The sequence below is a fragment of the Hetaerina americana genome, unplaced genomic scaffold (assembly GCF_022747635.1).
Source record: "Hetaerina americana unplaced genomic scaffold, ioHetAmer1.1.p SCAF_10, whole genome shotgun sequence".
Taxonomy (NCBI): Eukaryota; Metazoa; Arthropoda; class Insecta; order Odonata; family Calopterygidae; genus Hetaerina; species Hetaerina americana.
The window spans coordinates 70,620,817-70,641,230 of record NW_027286070.1 but is presented as its reverse complement, the minus strand read 5'-3'; the positions used below and the strand labels follow the sequence as shown (position 1 = coordinate 70,641,230).

At 36.1% G+C, this 20,414-nt stretch overlaps 1 protein-coding gene across 1 annotated transcript in view; it reads right to left on the bottom strand.

Annotated features, from left to right (window-relative positions):
• Positions 1 to 875: 875 nt before the first annotated feature.
• IleRS-m (Isoleucyl-tRNA synthetase, mitochondrial) overlaps positions 876 to 20,414 on the bottom strand; it is a 37,650-nt gene continuing 18,111 nt past the window's right edge. Inside the window, exons 10-18 of the mRNA XM_071598838.1 lie at positions 18,762 to 18,934; positions 15,924 to 16,056; positions 13,922 to 14,091; positions 13,329 to 13,472; positions 9,795 to 10,017; positions 6,569 to 6,675; positions 4,424 to 4,572; positions 4,133 to 4,335; positions 876 to 1,442 (exon numbers count right to left, since the gene is read on the bottom strand). Coding sequence (XP_071454939.1) covers positions 1,122 to 1,442; positions 4,133 to 4,335; positions 4,424 to 4,572; positions 6,569 to 6,675; positions 9,795 to 10,017; positions 13,329 to 13,472; positions 13,922 to 14,091; positions 15,924 to 16,056; positions 18,762 to 18,934 — 1,623 coding nt within the window. The 3' untranslated portion in view covers positions 876 to 1,121. The remainder of the gene's footprint in view (positions 1,443 to 4,132; positions 4,336 to 4,423; positions 4,573 to 6,568; positions 6,676 to 9,794; positions 10,018 to 13,328; positions 13,473 to 13,921; positions 14,092 to 15,923; positions 16,057 to 18,761; positions 18,935 to 20,414) is intronic.

Below are 20,414 nucleotides of genomic sequence, written 5' to 3'. Positions count from 1 at the left end.
GCTAAGGTGTGTCGTCAGCCAAGGCTTGGACTATAAGGGCAACAAGTTCAATTAAGCTGTATCCGTCGAAGTAAACAAGTTATCATATCAATAAAATCAGTCCTGCCTTTTTTTGACCACACCTTGTACTTTGGTAAAAAAATGTTCCACTTCAATTAACACTTGAATAGTAAAAATGAGCAATTATGAAAGCTTTTGTGACACAAATAAACATATATAACGATAAACCAATTTAAAAAAGCTCCAGTTTACATAACTCTTTCACTTCAAAAACCAAATACACTTCACTATTATCCAAAGGCAGATTATGCATGCAATTCTCTCCCGAGCATCTCAAAATATTTTTGATAGACTAACCATCATAAAGTTAATCACATGCTTTGAAATGTTGATATATTTATCAACTCAAGTTTGAAATACCTAGGCTTTCTTAAAAGTTTTATTAAATAATCACAATATCAAAATTTGGAATTACTATTTAATGGTATAATATAAACATTTTTGTACCATCTCATTATCATTTCTCTTGTATTCAGTAGCCCGGAAAAATTCCATGTCCTCCTTAAAGGTGAGCAAATATATCATTTAACTACACAACAAATAAGTCATTGATTATTGACAGTGCATTTTTTAATCAGTTTCACATGATGAATATGAATCTGTATCAGCAATCTTTGTCTGCATTCATTCTTCGACAATCACCTTTTGTTTTATCTTGACTATGTGGATAGGGCTTTTAGACAATATCCACCTTCTGCTATTCTCTGAATGACAGTTGTGTTCTCTTAAAACTATAATTCAACCCTTAAAAGAAATAGTTCCAAACTTGGAAAAAATTGTACTTCCCTTTGATAAACAAGCAAATAAATCACAAGGAACTTAAAAAGAAACTTTATTTGCTTCCTAATCACAGTCACTTTTTTTTAAAACTATTTTTATTCAAACAAACTGTCCGTTTATATCACGCCCATATTTGCTGTACATCATCAGGCATTCATTAGCAAAGATAATTGAGAGTTTGTCGTACTTCATTAAAAGATATACTTCCAAAACAATTTGGCTATGATTCTATAATATTTAAGTGATTATACAATAAATACATAACTGCAACAATGTTGTCATCACAATTTATTACATTGGGAATCTATAACAGCACTACAACGTTGGCAGAGTTCTCCATCTTCAGTTGCAGTATACTTACGACAACGTTCACACCTGAAGAAGCTTCCTTGTAAAGAAAAAATTGCAACTGACACAGGAAGGTGAGAAGAAACTTCAATTTCTTGATAATTATTGCTAGTTAAATATAATTGTGCCCTCATTGTGGGATCCTTAGATAAGTCTGCATCATCTTTCAACACTTTGTTCTGCAAACACACATGAGACACTTGTAATATCTCAGCCAATTCCGACTCACAGCTCTCTTCATTCAACTGCAATACCTGCAAAAATTGTTGGAATATGATTATTTCAGCAATGTGTAAGGACAGCTACAGTTCTAAATAAACTACAGTTCCTGAAGCTGATTCAAAGAAACTGCAGGAGATACCATGATAGTAACTTTTAACAGAGTCATCCGCTAATTTGCATTACAATGCCACAATTTTAAAGTGTAAAAACCATTTGCACCGACTGGAATGCAAACCCAGATCCCTCACTGTCTGGCCGCGCACTTCAGAGGTGCTCAAAGCTTTTCCACTAAGTTGTTTAAAGGAACTAAGTTACACTATAAGGAGGATTTAGAATACAATTCATATTGATTTTTCCTATATAATAGTGATTTCATGGGTTTCACAGAGCCCACCCACTACATACAACAAACTTCATGTGAAGTTTTTGTAACCAAGGTGTGAATGACACCCAAAAATTTTTTTTATATTTTTGACAGTACTCCTAATGTTATTCAATGATCTACCCTCACAATAGAACCATTAGTGTTTATGTTTATTTCAGTAGGAGCACTGATTGGAGCTGCCAGTACACCTTCCTTCAAAATTGATTGCCTCCTATCTTTATACACTTTTTGATTCACCTTCTAGCAGCGCTATAGGAAAAAAGACTCTCCATTAGTATGTAATAAGCTTCCTGTAGTATTAAATAAGCTTTGACTAAGACTTTTTCAGGCAAATGCAAAATCTCAATGCCGCATTTCAAGTTACTTCCACTATCGTCACAGGCAACATGAACATGTTTCCACTTGAAATGCCTGCTGCTGGAGCAATACGAGATTCAAATCAACAAAACCTGTACCACATACTAGGATAAGGTGAAAAGTTCTTGGCCTGACAATGAAAGACTGCAATTTTCAGTTGAAACATAATTTTATTTTTCTACACAATCGCCCTTGACTTCAACAACACTTGGTCCGGCATTTCTCCAACATCACATTCCTTCCCGGAAGTGAGAGTCAAGAAGGCTAGGCAAATATCCATTTACAGCCCTCTTAACTACTTCATTGGACATGAAGCGCATCTCAGAAACAAATTTTTTAAGTTTGGGAACAGATGGATGTCTGAGGGTGCTTAATCAGGGGAATTAGGGGGATGGAAGATCAAATCGTGCCCCAATTCCCATAGTTTTCCCATCACCAAGGCACCTTTGCGAGCAGGTGCATTGCCCTTGTGAAAGATGATTTTTTCATTTTCAAGCCAAACCTCATATCTCGTGAATTTTGGCATTCAGCTGGTCAAGAAGGTTTGAGTGATATTCGCCTGTAATTGTTCTGCCTTTCTCAATCGATGCGATCGACTTTGCTTTTTTTTAGCGCTGAACCACTGGCTATCACCCACTGCTTCACCTGCTCTTTCGTTTCTGGTGAGTAGAAGTGGACCCACGTCTCATCCGTGGTGACATATCACCACACAAAATCAGTCGGTTCCCTCTTGAAACTGCCAAAACATTGCTCCAAATATTAATTGCACATTTGCTTCTGATCGGCATTCAGCAAATGCAGCATTCACCTTGCGGAGAGTATTTGCATCCCTACTTCTTGGTGCAAGATGTTTCGCACCCTTTCTTCCGATATCCCCCCACGGCCTTTTAGCTATCTCACACTCACCCTCACTCCCCTATCATCCAACACGATATCATGCACCTTTCCGATGGTTTCCAGCGTGGTTGTGGATTTTGGCTCTCCTTCACGTGGGTCATCTTCAAGGGATGTGCGGCCTCATTTAAATTCAGCTGCCCACTTTTAAACAGTTGACATTGAAGGAGCCGAGTCCCCATACACTTTTGTCAACTTTGAATGAATTTCCTTGGGGGTGAATCCATCGCAAACCAAGAATTTTACGACCAGATGGAATTCAAGGTTTTCCATTTTAACGAAATACATGAAAGACATCTATTGCAAAAATACATGTAAACCAACTACTTTATGAGAGGACAAGTTGAAACTTGTCTTACGAACTAATGACAAGTGCACCCAGGCAGGTATCATAAATTTTTGCTGATTGGAATGTCACCTCTGTGTCAGGCCGAGAAGTTTCCACCTTACTCTCATATGTGTTACACATTAAGCTGACAATTTGACATAAAATCTAAATTTTGCTGAATAAATCATGCAAATATAAATATTTGCAATCACACTCAAGTGAACAATCCTCACATTTCAAATTATATTTTCAAAGAAATCCTTTAATTTTGGTTGAGGACTAAAACAATATTTTAAATAAAGTTAAGTTACAAGGAAATCAATTTTTATAGAATTTAATCCCTACTAAAAAAATTGATTTAACATTTAAATTCCATTATCCATATGGGCATTTATACATGTACAACAACTCCCTAATTGACACATGAGCATGTAAATAGATTAATAATTTGGAATATGACAAATTTGGCCCGATATGAATATGAATTGAGTTCATAGTTATGAAAACAAAGTTTGTCTAAGTTAAGCATAAAAAAAGTTAATGTTACCTACCTCAGTAAATGAAATCTGGGTTATTTATAGTTTCATGGACGCCAATACAAATTTATTTGCATACATATATTGTTATGCTACTCAAAGAATTTTGCCATGAGAACTAACATTTTGGAGTAACAGCAGAGCACTACAACAAAGATCTGAAAAATACATGTACTTCCAATTGAAGCCTAGCAAAATATAATGACAATGATGTATACATACATTTAACATCTGAAATGCTTCCTCATTGGCTCTGATCCTTGCTCCAAGCTTCCATGTATTTCCATCTCCAAAACTTGCTGCCTTTTGGTTGATGCTGTAACGAACTTGAAGAGCTAGTTCCACGATTTTGACAACCTCGGGATAACTCCATTCATTAGAAAGAGAACTGCTGTTCCGTGATGCCCATCGGAAGAATCCTGCATCTGGATAAAATGGCAAGAGGACATGAATATCCTCTTCATCAGCACTGCAACATCATCACCATAATCATATCAATGGAGAAAGACCTACCTCCCTTTGGAACTGGATGATGCAAATAAACTTCTTCTATGAGATGAGGTAGAATTGGTGCAATTGCTCTGCTGACAACATCTAAAATTCCTGAAATTGTTCTGATGCAAGACTTCCTTTCTTTACTTTCAATTGGAAAACAGTAGAGCCTGAAACATGAATTTAACAGGCATGAATTTCTACACACATTAGGTGCATCAGGAAATGGATGTGGGAGTTCCATGATTACAAGCATGTTGCAGTGTAGCTAGAAACTTTATAAGAGTCCCAGTTTTGATTTTTCAGTCTTCAATCATTACCTATCCTTCAGGGAACAGCATTTCTAGGACCTACTAGGCTAATGACGACCCCAGGTTTCTCTCCACCCTTCATCCTTTCCTGTTCATCCCTAATGGTGCAAATGACCTTAGCTGTTGGCCGCCTCCCTTTAAACTACTACTACTTATTATAATGAAATTAAATCTGGGATATGGCATCTCTTCATTTTGCATAAGCAGCAATAGTTTTGCCTTGCCATAATTCAGGCTTCATCAGGCAAGGATGATTGGCAGTTAACATCGTTAACTATTATTCATTGATATGAGATGAGAAGGCAATAATTAGCATTCGAAAAATTGAAATTCATTAGACTCATTGAACGTTTTTTTGAGAATTGAGAGGTGCTATACAATTACTCAAAAGTCTACACCCATCACCTTTGTTGATGGGAGCCTCTTGATAGTTTCAATAGCTTTTCTGAGTATTATTTTGTTTCTCAAAAGAGACATTTCCATCTTAATATTAACGACGACTTTCTTCCACACGAGTGTTAAGCTATCACTGAGCATTAAAAATACTACTAAATATAAGCTAGTTTTCATCAAGTAACTCTACTGCTATAAGTATAGTGTCATCAAACTACAATAGTATCTACGTATTATGGTCTCTGAAATTTTCATAACATATTCTCCCTATGTTTGGCTCTTCTAGGGTAGGAAATTTTTGCAAGACTGAAACACTTGGTGATATTGTCTTAGAAAAAGATAAAATTAACAACACGATTAGGGGGATCGTTGGCAACCCTGCTTTGACCAGGTAGTCGGTGACGATGAAGATGCCGTGAGCCTCTGCATTGTCGTGGTGCAATGTCTGGCTGGATGCATTGAACCCTGTGTTTCAGTCTTTTGAGGACTTCCATATGAAATTTGTCGTTTACAGTGGTTCCAGGTTCTACAAACTCATGATGAACCAGTCCGTGTATATCATAAAACACTATAAGCACCTTTGATTTGCTAATCTTGGCTTTCTTCGGGCGAGGAGACGCTGACGTGTGCCACTGCGATGATGATTGTCTTTTGGTTTCCGGGTTACATTCAAATACCTAAGTCTCGTCACCTGTAATGACGTTGTCCAAAAATTGGGGTTCACATTTGCACATGTTGAGGTTTTCTTGGCACGTTTCAACGTGGCATAAATGGTCATCAGTGAGCACTTTTGGAACCATTTTTGCACACACCTTCGGCCCATATGGTTCGTAACAATCTCACAACTTGAGTTTTTGGAATGTTTAATTTGTCGGCGCGGTTCTTGTCGTCATCCTATTCCCGGCCTTCCAAGAAGGCCTTGTGTGACTGAAACACTTTCTGATCCAACAGGGCACTTTCTTTGCAAGCAGTCTTGATCATAGAAATGGTTTCCATAGCGGTCTTGCCAAGTTTCACTCTAAACTTGATCACAAATCTTTGTACTAACAGGCGCTGCATTTTCTTTGGGCAGAAGTTTGAAAAACAACTCTCACGGACAAGCCCGTCACCTCTATCCAGATGCTCGGAGCACACTTGAGCGATGGAATGCTGCTTTGTTGGGTTCCCCCGCTATCAATTTCAACCTGTTTGATCACGGTCCGACGTTGGGCCACTTCACAACAAAATCACTAACATTCCTTTCAGGACATGACTTGCATGCTTGCAAGTCATGGTACCAGAACATGGTACCACAGTTCATTGGGAATGCATTTCGATTTATCCATCGCAAAAAGAAGGAAGAGTTCCATACTTTTATTCAAAGGCTCTCAATTTTACATTAAAGAATATTTCAATTGAAACGGAATAGAAATGACCCATCTGGTCAAAATAAAAAAAAAATAAAGTAATTAAGATCACATACCTATCCTTTATCAAGTGGCAATATAATGCCGATACTTCATTGGTGATAAAGTTGATAACTGTACTGCAAACACGATTGTACTGAAAAGTCTCATACTGCATGCAGACCTAAAAAAAACACAATATGCTAAACTTAATTTTGAAGTTTCCAAATTAAAAAAGGACAACTGTAGAAGTTAAAGAGATATTTTACCAAGGCTTTCCCCCCACTTCTTCAAAGTGATTATAATCGCAAAAAGAGCACCCAACATATAAAGTATGTGGTGCAGAGGGTAAAAATAGTATCAATGCATATTTTCAAAAATAGGTTTACCACTCCCAACTCATTGGCTCATTAAGATCACAAAATTGCTGAACAAATTGCAAGGACTTATCTCCAGCACACACTTAAATGACTATGCTACGGTATGTCTAAAATACAACAATAAATAAAACCATCATATACTACAGTAACCACCTTATTATACAGTAAAACCCAATGCATCATGAAATTTGTTAAGAGGCATTCACTATTCCCCTTTATAACTTTTTGTTCACAATTACTGCCACCCCTTGCTGGCTCTGTTCCCATCCACTGCTATAACACTACAATCATCATTCCAGGAATCACAACTGTCTTTCCATCTCATCTTGCGCAGCCCTAAGATATCCATATTTCCTTTCTCCATCTCCCACTTTATATATTAATATTTCTCCCTTCCCCAAGAGACCAATTTAGAATCGCTTATTACAACAAAGGCAACTCTGTTCTCTGCTGAGAAACATGAAGGACAAAAGTGAAAAATTAATATATATAGTGGAGAGTATTTTACATCCCTTTCAAAAAGGGAAGAAGTTGGACAAGAGGGGGGAGTTGGAAATGAAGAAGAATCGAAGAACAGGACATGTAGTGAATGACATTTGGTTTGAAAAACTCTTTTTCCTAATGGAAGGCTCCCTATCCTAATCCGGTTCATGAGCCCTCCTCCCCCTCCAAATGCTGCCAATGGCTTCAGGGTGGATATTGGTGGTCATGCACCTACCATTCTCTCCCTACTCCATCCCTTATCTTACCACTTTTACCAACCCTCAACTCCCCCTACCCTCCCCCACCCACTTTCTGCCCCTCTAGTGTACCTCTGCCATGTCCACAAGTTGTCTGTAAATGAGGATGATGCCTATGCATTGAAACACGTTGTGCTGTATAAAAGTGTGTGGAAAATATCCAGCATTCTTCTTACATTCATGGATTGTGGTTTTGTAGGTGCGGACACATGATCAATGAAGCAAGGTGATATGCATAAATTGGAGGCTTTAGAGATGTAATGGTGGAAAAAGATAAAAGGTGTAATTGACGGAGAGGAAAACAAATGAACAAATAATATTCATAATTTGGGAGGAAAGAGGATTGTTGGGAGAAATGCTAAGGTGACAGAAAGCATGAATGCAGAGCATTTTGAGGTATAGAGGTAGAATGTATGCAGAATTGAAAAATTGTTCATTACAGTGGGAGCCTCGTTGCATCTTAGGTTGATAGGTGCAGGTTTTTAGAGATTCTGGTGTTATAAGTATGATAATATACATGTATATATATATATATATATATATATATATATATATATATATATATATATATATATATATATATATATACAACAATCATTAGTTGCACTTAACATGCAACATCCTATTCTACAATAGCAATGAAGATTATCATACGTGTAACACCAGAACCTCTAAAAACCTGCACCTATCATTTATAATAACTAAAAATGCAGCACTTGGGCCTAAAAATAAGGGCCTCATTCTTTTTAATTAGTTACCTGACAATGTGAGGAATCTCAATAAAATGTCATTAGTTAAAATAACTTTGCCAATATCTGTTAAAGCATAAGTTCTACTCTGTCGATGAATATCTGCAACTATAATTCGCAGCTGTATATTTTCTTTGACGTGTCCTATATTTGTACAACAAATCCTAGGATAAAAATAAATAGATAAACATAACAGTTTCAGGTTTAACTGGGTTGAATTCCTTCATGATGAGGGTAAGAAAGAAACATTACACTTCCACAATTAAGATTTAATATTTCACAACCATGGTTTCGATGCTGTGCATAATCTCATGATCACCACCTGATGATGACGCACCGCATCGAAACCATGGTCGTGAAATATTAAATCTTAATTGTGGAAGTGCAATGTTTCTTTCTTACCCTAATCAAAAATAAATTGATTGATTGATATTTGAAAATTAAAAGCATTTTCTACGGGACAAACACCATTACAGAATATAGAAATATCTGGAGGAATCTTCAGAACATTGGTATTAGCCATGTCCTGTACTTTCCCACAATAAATTCTCGAACAAACAAATTAACAAGAATGGGCCTTGATGCAAAGTTTTTTGCAGGGATTTGAAGGGAACTTGATGAATTTCAGGTTCCTCTCATATGGGACCATCGAGGCATATAACACTTTCATCTTTTTCTAATTGGCATCTTCAGGTCTGAAGTAAGTAGGAGAGTTTTTACACATATTATAAAAATAAGGTTTTCAAGTTTAATTCAGGACTCATTAATGAATTTGAGTCTCCTGACTTGTTATTGGTTGTTTTTCCCAAGTTTCTATGAAAAACTTATCACTAAGAATGTGATAGTGGGTGTTCATCGTCCCTATTTAAAAATTTGAGTGTGCTGACGATTTGGATTGCCTTCTGTATTCGCCAAGTAAAGTATTTTTTCTGCAATGCAGACTACATGAACATAAAGGGACAATTAAAAATAAGCATTTCCAACTTTCTGCTGCTGAAGAGCATGCCTGGTCCGTCCCTGAACACAGTCAAAGACTTGAAAGAAAGCAATGCTATTTGCCAAGGAAAAGAAATACTTTCCTCCGCAAATATTGATACCGGCGCAAATATTGATGGAAGTGCATCAGCACGACACCCTGTAAGGCAAACAGGGATGATGGATACCACCTAAATCATGCTTTGGAATAACTTTTCCATAAGTCATATCTATACATATAAAAATGTATTTATTTTAGTTGATTTAGACAGTCATTGAAAGAAACGAAGGTTTTCATGAAACTCACAGATATTTTGGGGCAAGGAGGTGCCCCCTTCATCAGCAGAAGAAGAATTCTGTTCTCATGGGTGAACAGTGTATATTTGAGGACACTGCCATCTCCCGTTTGGTTTAATTTGGGATGAACCCAAAAGCCATCAAGGCAAGAATGGATCTTACCTTACTATCAAAATTTCCAAGCAGATGAAGGAGATATTTATCTAAAAGCTGTCCATCGCATGAATCAGCATGAACAGCATCTGCCTCTTCACTTCCATAGAGGCATCCAAGAAGGAAACGCAGCACAAGACGCAGTTTGTGGACAGATTTTGCACTGGCTTCCAGAAGCTCTGAACTCACTGGCATGTTGTTATGGGTTCCAGAATGACTTGCCACCCACCACCTTCAAGAATAATATTGAGGGAAAATTATCTCTGGCAAACCACACCTGAGGAATGAATGAGGTTCAAGTGCATATGTATCTGTAATTCTAAATTACAGATACATATAAGAAAAAACATAATCATTAAGGTCAAAACTCTTGTCATGAGTAATACTATAAATGCTGTAATATGAACATCTGATTAATGACCTTAGTGAACACTAATAATAATAATAATTATTATTATTTTATTTCCCCAATTGATGAGTACATAGTATGGTACAGAATATCATACAATTATGTAATCGTATAGGGTACGTCAAGAAGTACAGTAACTGGATTACTAGCCAGAGAAAAGAAACATAAAATAAATACACCTACACACATAATTAAGGAATTTACACAATATAAAATTCAGAATTACCCAGAATTGAAGTAGTCATTCACACTGGAAAAACATATTTCATTTAAGTACATTAATAACTTATTTTTAAAAATAGAGAGTGATTTCTCATTTTTTAAACTAATGGGAAGCCTGTTGAATATTTTGATGCACAGAGAACGAGGTCCCTTGGACATCATTGTCATGCTAGCAGACAATACGCACAGATGATTTCTTGTCCTAATCCCATAGGCGTATGTGCCATTATTTGATGGGAAAAAGTCATTTTCCTTTTTAAAAAAATTATCGAATTATAAATAAAAACACTAGTGACTGTTAAGATGCCAAGGCTTTGAAAGAGAGGTCTGCAGTGGGCTCTATGGGGTTTATTGCACATGGACCTAAGTGATTTCTTTTGAATAATAAATATTTTATTTAACTTAGTTGATGACTCACTTCCCCAGATATTGATTCCGTATGATACAAGAGAATAAAATAGACCATAGTAGAGTGTTTTTAAAACATCCATACTAACAGTATGTTTCAGAATTGAAAGAAGATAGTACACAGAATTTAATTTTTTACTTAGATTTGTGATGTGCAGGTCCCATTTCAGGTATTTATCAAAATATATTCCCAAAAAGTTATACTCTTTAATAATTTTACAGTTATTTGACATAGGCTGAGAAGTACTTATATCAAAATGGCAGGTTTTTGCAGAGAAAATCATGGCCTGAGTTTTTGTTTAATTGAGAATAAGATTATTCCCATAGCACCACATGCCCATGTCTTGAATAATGGCTTTACCTAGAGTCATCAAATCTTCAAAGGATTTCTGATACAGCACAATGCTCACATCATCTGCAAATAAGACGCAGTTACCGAGAGGATTTACACGTAATATTTTGGGTAGGTCATTTATATAAATGAGAAATAAAATTGAACCCAACACTGACCCTTGAGGAACACCACTTGCAACACCTAATAGTGAAGAGAGGAAGGTATTCCCATTCTTCTGGACAGCTACCCTTAGTTGCCGATTTTTGAGGTATGTTCCCAACCATTGCAGTGCTTTGCCTCTAATACCCATTTGGTCACATTTGAACAAGAGTTTATCATGCTCAACCATATCAAATGCTCTGGACAAGTCAAAGAATACACCCATTACTTTCTGTTTGGAGTTAATTTGTTGTATGATGGTGTCAACTGCATTGAAAATTGCCTGCTCTATTGACTTCCCTTTTTTGAATCCAAATTGTTTTGGGGATAGCAGGTTATTACCTTCAAGGAATTCTATTAGCCTTTTATTAAACACATACTCAAATATTTTTCCTAGCTGGGGGATTATAGATTTGGGCCGATAATGTCCCACATCATTTTTTTCTCCTTTGTTTTTATAAATTGGTATTATCTTGGATACTTCGAGGGCATCAGAATAGATGCCTTCTCTTAGACTCTGATTTACAAGTAAGAGTAAGGGACTTAAAATTTCATCTGTACAATTATGAATTGTTTTCCTTATATACCATTTATATCAAGTTGAGGCTTTCTTTCCTCCCTTGGTACTGTGTGAGCAAAGCTCTGAAATGCTGCATGGTTTAAGAAAAATTGACTTGTAAGACGTAGCAAAGGAGATATTGATATCATGAGGAGGATCTTGTACATTAACCAACGGTAGCTTTAAGAAGGAACTATTGAATTCGGTTGCCAGTTTTATTGGATCTGCTGGTTTATTTTTATCATTCCTAAATTGGTCTGGTAACTCCACTACATTAGATCTAGAATTTTGTTTAATAATATGCCATGCCAATTTTGTGTTATTGGTTGCATTTAAGATTAGTTTATCATTATATTTTTTCTTTGATTTCTTTATCATAATATGGTACAGCTTTTTTAAGCTAGAATATTCATGGTGCAGTGTGTTATCTGCAGAGGACATATTATATTGTGATTTTATCCTTAATACTGAACAAATGCCTAATTTCTGGTGTGATCCAGTTTTTTTGAATGGGTTTAGGGTGCTTAAATGGTACAAGGGGAAAGGCTGATTCAAAGTGAAACAAAAACATTCTGTAGAGCAGGTCAAAGTTACTGTTCATGGAGTTATTCTCATTCAACAACTTCCAATTCTCTTGACTCAAGAGAAGTTGAAAGTGGCTGACATTAGAGTCACTAAAGACCCTCTTTAATACGGTAGGGGCAACAGCAGATTTGCTAATTTCACACATTGAAAACTGACATAATTTCCCTGTGATTAGACAGAGCTGGGTTAAAAACAACAGTTTTAACTTGGGATTCTGGATAATCTCTGAAGATGTTATCCAACAGGGTATTAGAACTAGCTGTAACTCTTGTAGGATTATTCACCAAGGGTTTTAAGTTATAGGAGGCTAGTCAAGACAGCAGTTCTCTTTGATTATTTCCATCAGTAGGGAGGTTACAATTGAAGTCTCCTGTGAGAATTATTGTAGGCCTCTTAGAATAAATTGTCATATTATAGAGCAAATTGTCCAATTTATCAATGAATTCCCTTAAGGGTCCTACTGGAGATCAATACAGCGCAAATATAATATGAATTTGCTCATTGACAGTTAGTTTTACCACTGAACATTCGAATACCTGTTCAGTGTTCAAGGACTGCAGATTTATCTTTGGTTTTTCCTGCACAATAGTGTTTTTTACATAAATCACCACTCCACCATGGCATTTCACTTTTCAACAATAACAGTCCCCTATCACATATCCTTGAATTGTGACATCCAGTACACTCATCCAATGCTCACAAAGGCAGATTACGTCCGGTTTGTCTATTAAAGTTAAGGCTCCAAGGTCTTGTAACTTATTATATAGCCACTGTATTTGAGAACTAGGATCCTGATCTTACTCTCCCCACTGGAATGAGATTTATTGTATTTGCCACTTCGTATTAACTGTAGAAAGTCAGTATTACCTGAGAGCATCAACTCCATAAGCTGGCTGTTTCTGGAGATCTTGACCACCACACGTTATTTCTTCAGGATCAACAACATTCCCAAGAGATTTGGACATTTTTCTCCCTTCTTGGTCAACAGCAAACCCATGCACATATAGTTTCCTATTTTAGAATGAAAATAATGATAACAAGTCAACTGCATACTCTAAGACAGTAAGTAACACAGAAAATTGATTTTGCTTTAAAATGAGAGACAGCATTTTCAATTATTAAGTCACTGAAATGATGATTATGCCCCAGCAGAGTACAATTTTTCCTGGAATTGGGAGCACGATTCACATTCTGGACTTTCAACCTGGTTTGAGACAGGTTACTGCAGTTGGCAATACAGCACTGCAGAGCAAACAAATGATCGGCCTATAAAAACTTCCAGCTTCCGCCCTTTAGATTTCCAAACACTCTTCTTACACAGAAAAGGCAGTAGTTTGATTAAATAATGGATTGTACAAGAAGTAAACTCTAAAAGAATTATTATTTCACTAAAAAAAGCCATCTGCTTCTACAGTCTAAAACTGTTAGGTGAACAATTAAAAAGAATCATTAGAACTTACTTGTAAGGAGAAATTCCTTGAATAGCACATGAAGTCATGAGGGATGATTGGAACCAACCTCTAAATTGATCAATTCCTTCTAAATAGAGATCAGCCACTTGGGCACTCCCATGCATATCAAGAACGGCAGACCAACTAATGCCACTATCAAACCATATGTCCATGATGTCCTAAGAGAAATAGCCAAGTCAAAAATTACCACAAAAAATAACCATTGGTGAACAAAACTTCCATTGTTTAAATTAACACTGCAAACGGGCCAAATGATTGAGTATACCCTGCTGGGATTTGTTTCAGCCTGCTTCAAGTTCCCAGTCTGCGAGGGGACCAGTGGAGTTGGGAGCACCAGCCATGAGTTTCAGACCACGACTTTTCAAACTGATATCTTGATAAAGGTTTCATTCTGCTTCCAGGGAGTTCCCATTCTGTTTGCTGGTTGGTTGACAGTAGTTTTTTGCCCATGAAAAGCCTTTCTGGAGGCATATTCACGTTGAAGTGATTGGAAGAAGGGAAATTGTTCACAATGAAACAACCCATGCCACTGGAACTTCTTCGATGTAGAATGAAGCATTCGGCCCATAGATATTGTGGACGCCCTCAGAATAATAATGATATCTTGGTAATCAAAAAAATCTCAGAAAAAATTTCAATGTGAGATTGCCTCCTGTTCGACAAATGATGCATACACAATGCTTCTTAATATTTTATAACTGTCATAGGCATTTTCTGCAACTGAAAAATGCTATGGACATCAATAAACAATGGCATTCATTCACAATATCTTGTTTCATGGCCTGCTACCTCTTATTAAAAATTATTATTACTAAAAACACTTAAATAACAATATTAGTTCAACACGCAACATGTCAAAACACTTTAACAATAACTGGGCTACTAGAAAGATGTTTTTCACAGTGGTGTCACTCATTTTTGGATTCAAATTCTAGGCACTTTCCTAATTTTCTCAGCAATCATGGTATTTTTCCACATTTTTAAGAAAGTTTCCATTGAAAGCATTCAATCCATTCATTATATGTACTGCACCCTCATGTATTTCTTACTAGAAATGACCGCACAGTGTTATGAACAAAATGGCTTTAAATTGGAAGTTCACAGCAGTTGGGAGTACATTAAGGCAAAGCCTTCAATCAAAGGCTCTAGTTTCAGAAGAAAATCAGTTTGTTTCCTGGCATTGCTTAAGCAGTCTCCTTATCGGATCAATAAAAATTTAATCTAATTAATTTGCAATTCAAAATTTTTATTTGACATTAATGGAGTAGCATAAAAACAGCTCATGTTGCCTCAATTCCACAGAAGTATTCATATCCATTGATGAGGATTTTCAGGTGGAGGTGTCAAAGCAAGAGCTTAGAAATGGGAAGATGACTGATGTTTTGGAGGAGTTGAAGAGGAACAGGGAGTATTTGTAGAATAATCCACTCTCACCATTTCACTTTAAGACTGTTTTGGAATTTCAGAATTTTTCACAACTCTTGATATCAGCAAATTGCATTTTTTTCGGTATCTTCTGGGGAATCATATTTTCACTACATTTTGCTGAGTGCACTTCTTTAAGATGCTCTATTATATTTTGTTGGTACAATCATTTCTGTTACAAACTAGATCATTAATGCCAGAATGAAGATTCTCCTGCCTGCTTATCAGCCCCTTCACCGCAATGCTTATGTTGCATACTTGGCAGGAATGAGAGAGTTGACAGTTATTAAACCAATACACCAGTTCACTTGTTGAGTTTAGGGCATTGTCATTTGCCTGATTAAGGTTGGTACATTGCAAATGAAACTGAGAAAGGCAATCAAACTCACATACACCCATAATACTATTTTTTCAAATATTTTGGAGCACGAAGCACACTGATCGACACTACCAGTCGCCATCTTGAAGTCCATCTTCCTAATTACAATAACTTAACTACTGAAACAATAAATAAATAACTAATATCAATAAATAAATAACAAGGAAAATACAAATGAATATTTACCAGGCCCTTTTCAAGATCATTTATACTGTAATTGCTGGAAATATCACCAGAAATCAAATCACTCAAAGGAAGGGTCCACCAGAAATCAGGACCATGTTTGTCAATGCAGGAACATAGGTGATTCACCAACTCCCTAGAGCATTAGAAAAGAGAGCATGTGAAATGAGTGTATCCATTGTATTTACTTCAAGAGATAATTAAATTAACAATCGCCACTTTAAATTTCCCAAAAGAGGACATTCAAAGACACAACTTGGAAATTTGGAAAACATTGGCCATGATTTCAATGTTACTGCAAAACCGAAAGCACAAAATTGAATTTTACGCACAATATTATCAAGCTTATTTCTTCGTGTAATACCCAAAACTTATGAAATTGCTAAAATAAACTTTCATTTGTCTTTCTAAATATTAGGAAAAAAATAAATACAAATTAGTGCAAACTAGAAATAAGTTCACTCAAGAAAGATTTTAAATAAATAACACTTTGTATGCTATTTGCATTCCTTAAGAGTTAATATTGTGATTCTTTCTAAGTATTCACATGATTTTTCACACAAAGCTCATTGTGAAAAACTTTCACAATCCTCTTTAATGGACACCAGGCAAAACCTGCCATCTCATCCCAATTAGATGAAAACACAGTAAAACCTGAAATTTAAAATTCTGAGTAGCTCAGGGACTAAATATGTATATAGATTCAATTGTTCCTGGCTCAACCTTGTGGAAATTCATTTTAATTAAATGAAGAATACAATGTCCACTGTCACTGATTATATACAAAATTGAGGTTAAGGATGAAATATTTCAAAAGAGCACTTTGGTGCTTTTCAAACTAAATATCTCACAGGATTATTATGAAATACAACAAAATATTGTGATTTTTAGAATTCAGTTTTGTGGATCCTCCCTCCGTTGTAAGTTTCCTACATCAGCAAACAAAATTTCCTGTTCATGTTTTTCTATTTTTAGTGTTTCAATAAATATCTCTAATCATTTAAAAGGCAATATTAGTCCTGCCTGGTTGCATTCTCATTTATCCTGTCAACCGACTGTTGGGAAGACTAGGCTTACATTTCAGGGTCATAGCCGTAGGTTCAAAAGACAGGGTGTGGCGCTTAAATTCGGACAGGTACTAGTTTCCTCGAATGAGATTTCCTCACCGGGTTAGCAAAACCTTCACCAGAGTTCTCTGAAGCATTATTATACCTGGCCACAATATCGTCAACATTTGATCTGGGGTACCACAAGAAGAATTGAACTATCTCACTGGGCAAACACTTTCGATAATAGCAGCTCTTCAATTGCACTCTGCACGTGTACATCACATCTCAGCCATTTCAAGGTTATGACAATTTACTAGATGCCTATAGCTTTCAAGAACATCAACTACAACCTCGAGGGGAACAACGATATGGTGGGAAATTCAAATTGAAATCTGTCCAGATTTAAGCGCAGCACCCTGTACTGCATGACTAGATCCTTTCCGGACAGACCTTGTATATAATGAGCATTTAAAAAATTGATATGCCTAAACCTTAATACATATGTGCATACAATGTTAACAGCAGGATACACAAAATTAGGTGCGAAGTAACCACAATTTTTTTATTGTGGAAGTGCTCCATCAGCATAAGATTTCATAGATTATTGCCTCAACTCAAGAAAAAACTATTCAGGGAAAAAAATCCGTCCCTAAGGCAAGTGCTGAGCCAGTTACTGTAGAATTAGCAAGAACCCATTATACCATGCATGCTTGATCACGCAATAAATCAATGCTGGAAAAGCAGCTATTAAGTTATATGAAATTATATTATTATTCACAATTATGCAAAGCTACCTGGAAGAAAAAGCTTGGCTCTACATATTTTAAAAAAATGTACTATTTCACATTATTATGATAGATTCTCGGGCCCATGATCTAGGGTGACATAAATTACTTCAGCTATACAATACAAAATACTGTCAAACTTGATAACCTGAACTTCCCCAATTGAAAGTTGAACTTCTGACAACACAAAAATAATTTTGAATTCAATTGGATCTTTACACTTTAAATATCAAATTTGTTCTGCAACTTACAAGTGATTAATTGACCTTTTTAACAAAAAAATCTTTCTTGCCTCAATTACCAACACCCACTACCAAATTGAAGTGAAATGATATATTGGCATCACAATGACAACAGGCAATAATACACCTTTATGTATTCAAATATAAATTACAAATTCAGGTGTGATGTGGTGAAAATGTTCCATAATAATGGACACAAAAACCCTTGCAAATTTTCCACTCAATAATTATTAAGAGGAAAATTACAAGTCTCCACTAATACCTATATTCCTAAGAATAACAATGACAAATTCAAGCTCAAAATGAATAACATATAGTTTATTGAATTGTTGCTCCTGTTTTTCATGCCAATGCATTTCACTTTCAGTTGGTGCCACCATTATCCACACACATTCATTGAGTTTGTTTAAATTCATTTGATTCAACGGACAGAGATGTTTTTGGAGAGCCATATTTTATTTATCTAAACATTTTGTGCAAAACAAAATTCTTAATTTTGCTTTACCGAGTTATTTATTTCAATTTGCTTTCAGCCGAAGTTTTATCAATTAATATTTCCTATTTTGCATACACTTAATTAACTCTAGCAACCTGTAAGTTTCCTTTCCATTAAATTTCCACAACCTGATGAATACTTCTACAACCAAGTTGCTTCAAAATACAAATTTTGCTTGCATAGCAAAGAGCCACTCAAATTTGTATCAACATTATTTCCTTGAGGACACGTTTCCTGCCCAGCGATAGGAACTGAAAAGTGAAGCCTACCTGCTTGTAACTGGACTGCTGTCATGTTTATGATAAAGCACAGGCAAAGGTACTCCCCAAGCTCGTTGGCGGGAAATACACCAATAGGGTCTTTGTTGCAGCATTCCTGCCATTGCCGATGATTTCACATCACGCCCTCTTTCAGATACGATAACAACTTTCGACAGTTGTTCCTGATATTGCAAAGGAGAAGTGAAAAATCACAAATATTAAAAAAATAATTTGTTCAGATGCAAATACAAATGCATTGCAATCTGAGCTACTTCTTAACCATATGAATGTAATTTTAATTTCATACTGATTTCTAAAAAGATATCTGATTGCACTGTTTTATTTCATGTCTTACAAATTTTTCTAATCAAGGACTAATTAAGTATTTTAACATTTTTCCATAAACCTAATTTCAATCAAATTTCATACATATACCGTTTTTTTTAGTTCAAATGTAAAATTGAATGAAACTGAGTATCTTTTACAAGAATCATAAAGAGTAACTTCATATTTTATACAATTGCACTCAACATGAGGAACAAAGAAATACACTAAAAGATTATTGCAACAGTAAAGCCATCATTTCACTAAGTCAATAAATATACCCTGTATCCAGGCAAAGACCCTGTTACCCTGTATAAGGCAGTTTGAAAAGACTTTGCAAAATCTAAGAGATGCAAGATTTAAGTGAATTCAAGATTAAAGAGATCACCACTGGTGCTTATCAAAGTTATTTTCAGAAAGTAGCAACTCTTGAAGGAACACATACCAAGTTTCAACCAGACAACTACTCTTATGCTTAGCATTAATGTCAACCAAGCAGGTTCAGTGATTTCCAAAGATGGATGAAAGAGATTTTCAAAGGCTAATTAAACACTTTTACATAAGGCAAATCAAATCAGAAGACATAAGCAAAATTTAATGAGCAGTGTGGTGGTTCATTTGTTTGTGCGATTCAGGGGTGTGCCGCGAGGTGTCACCCTAGGCACGACCCATGAGGAGGCATCTTGACCCACGCGGAAGCAGTCACATCTCAACCCCAGCCGAGCGTTCATCCCTCTCGTGCACAATGCCCCCATGGCATATATCTTACCGCGTTGACCTTGGTCTGATATGCACAGCACTCAGAATAACTCTGCTGTTTATTCAAACACTTTAAATGTGATTTATTAGTATTTCCTAGCACCAGCCGCCCTAATATAATTTCCAGCAACCCCACAAGCAGCATGGATGCACCTTAAATTAGTATGTGTACAATTGTTTTCAAAATTTTCCGAGTCATTTTTGCACAAGTGATTCTGAACAACTCAGTGCCCTATTGAGGTCACTACTCTGACAATTATTGATAAAATCCTTGATATGGCGATGGATGATAGACAAGTGAAGGTGCATGAGTTCCTAATGCTGCAGGCATCAAGTGATTGATTCATATTTCTAACACCCGAATGCTGTTGCACCACACTTCATGATGTTGTGAAACAGCATTCTGGTGTTAGAAACACTCGCATGCCACAAGACAGGTGCCATGATTGCTCACAGTCAACCAAAACGAAATTATATAGCAAGTTCCATGACCAATTTACAGCTGCTTCAGAGAAATCCACAGGACTTTGGAGATTGTTTCGCAACAGTGGATGGAACATGGATACATCACTATATTCT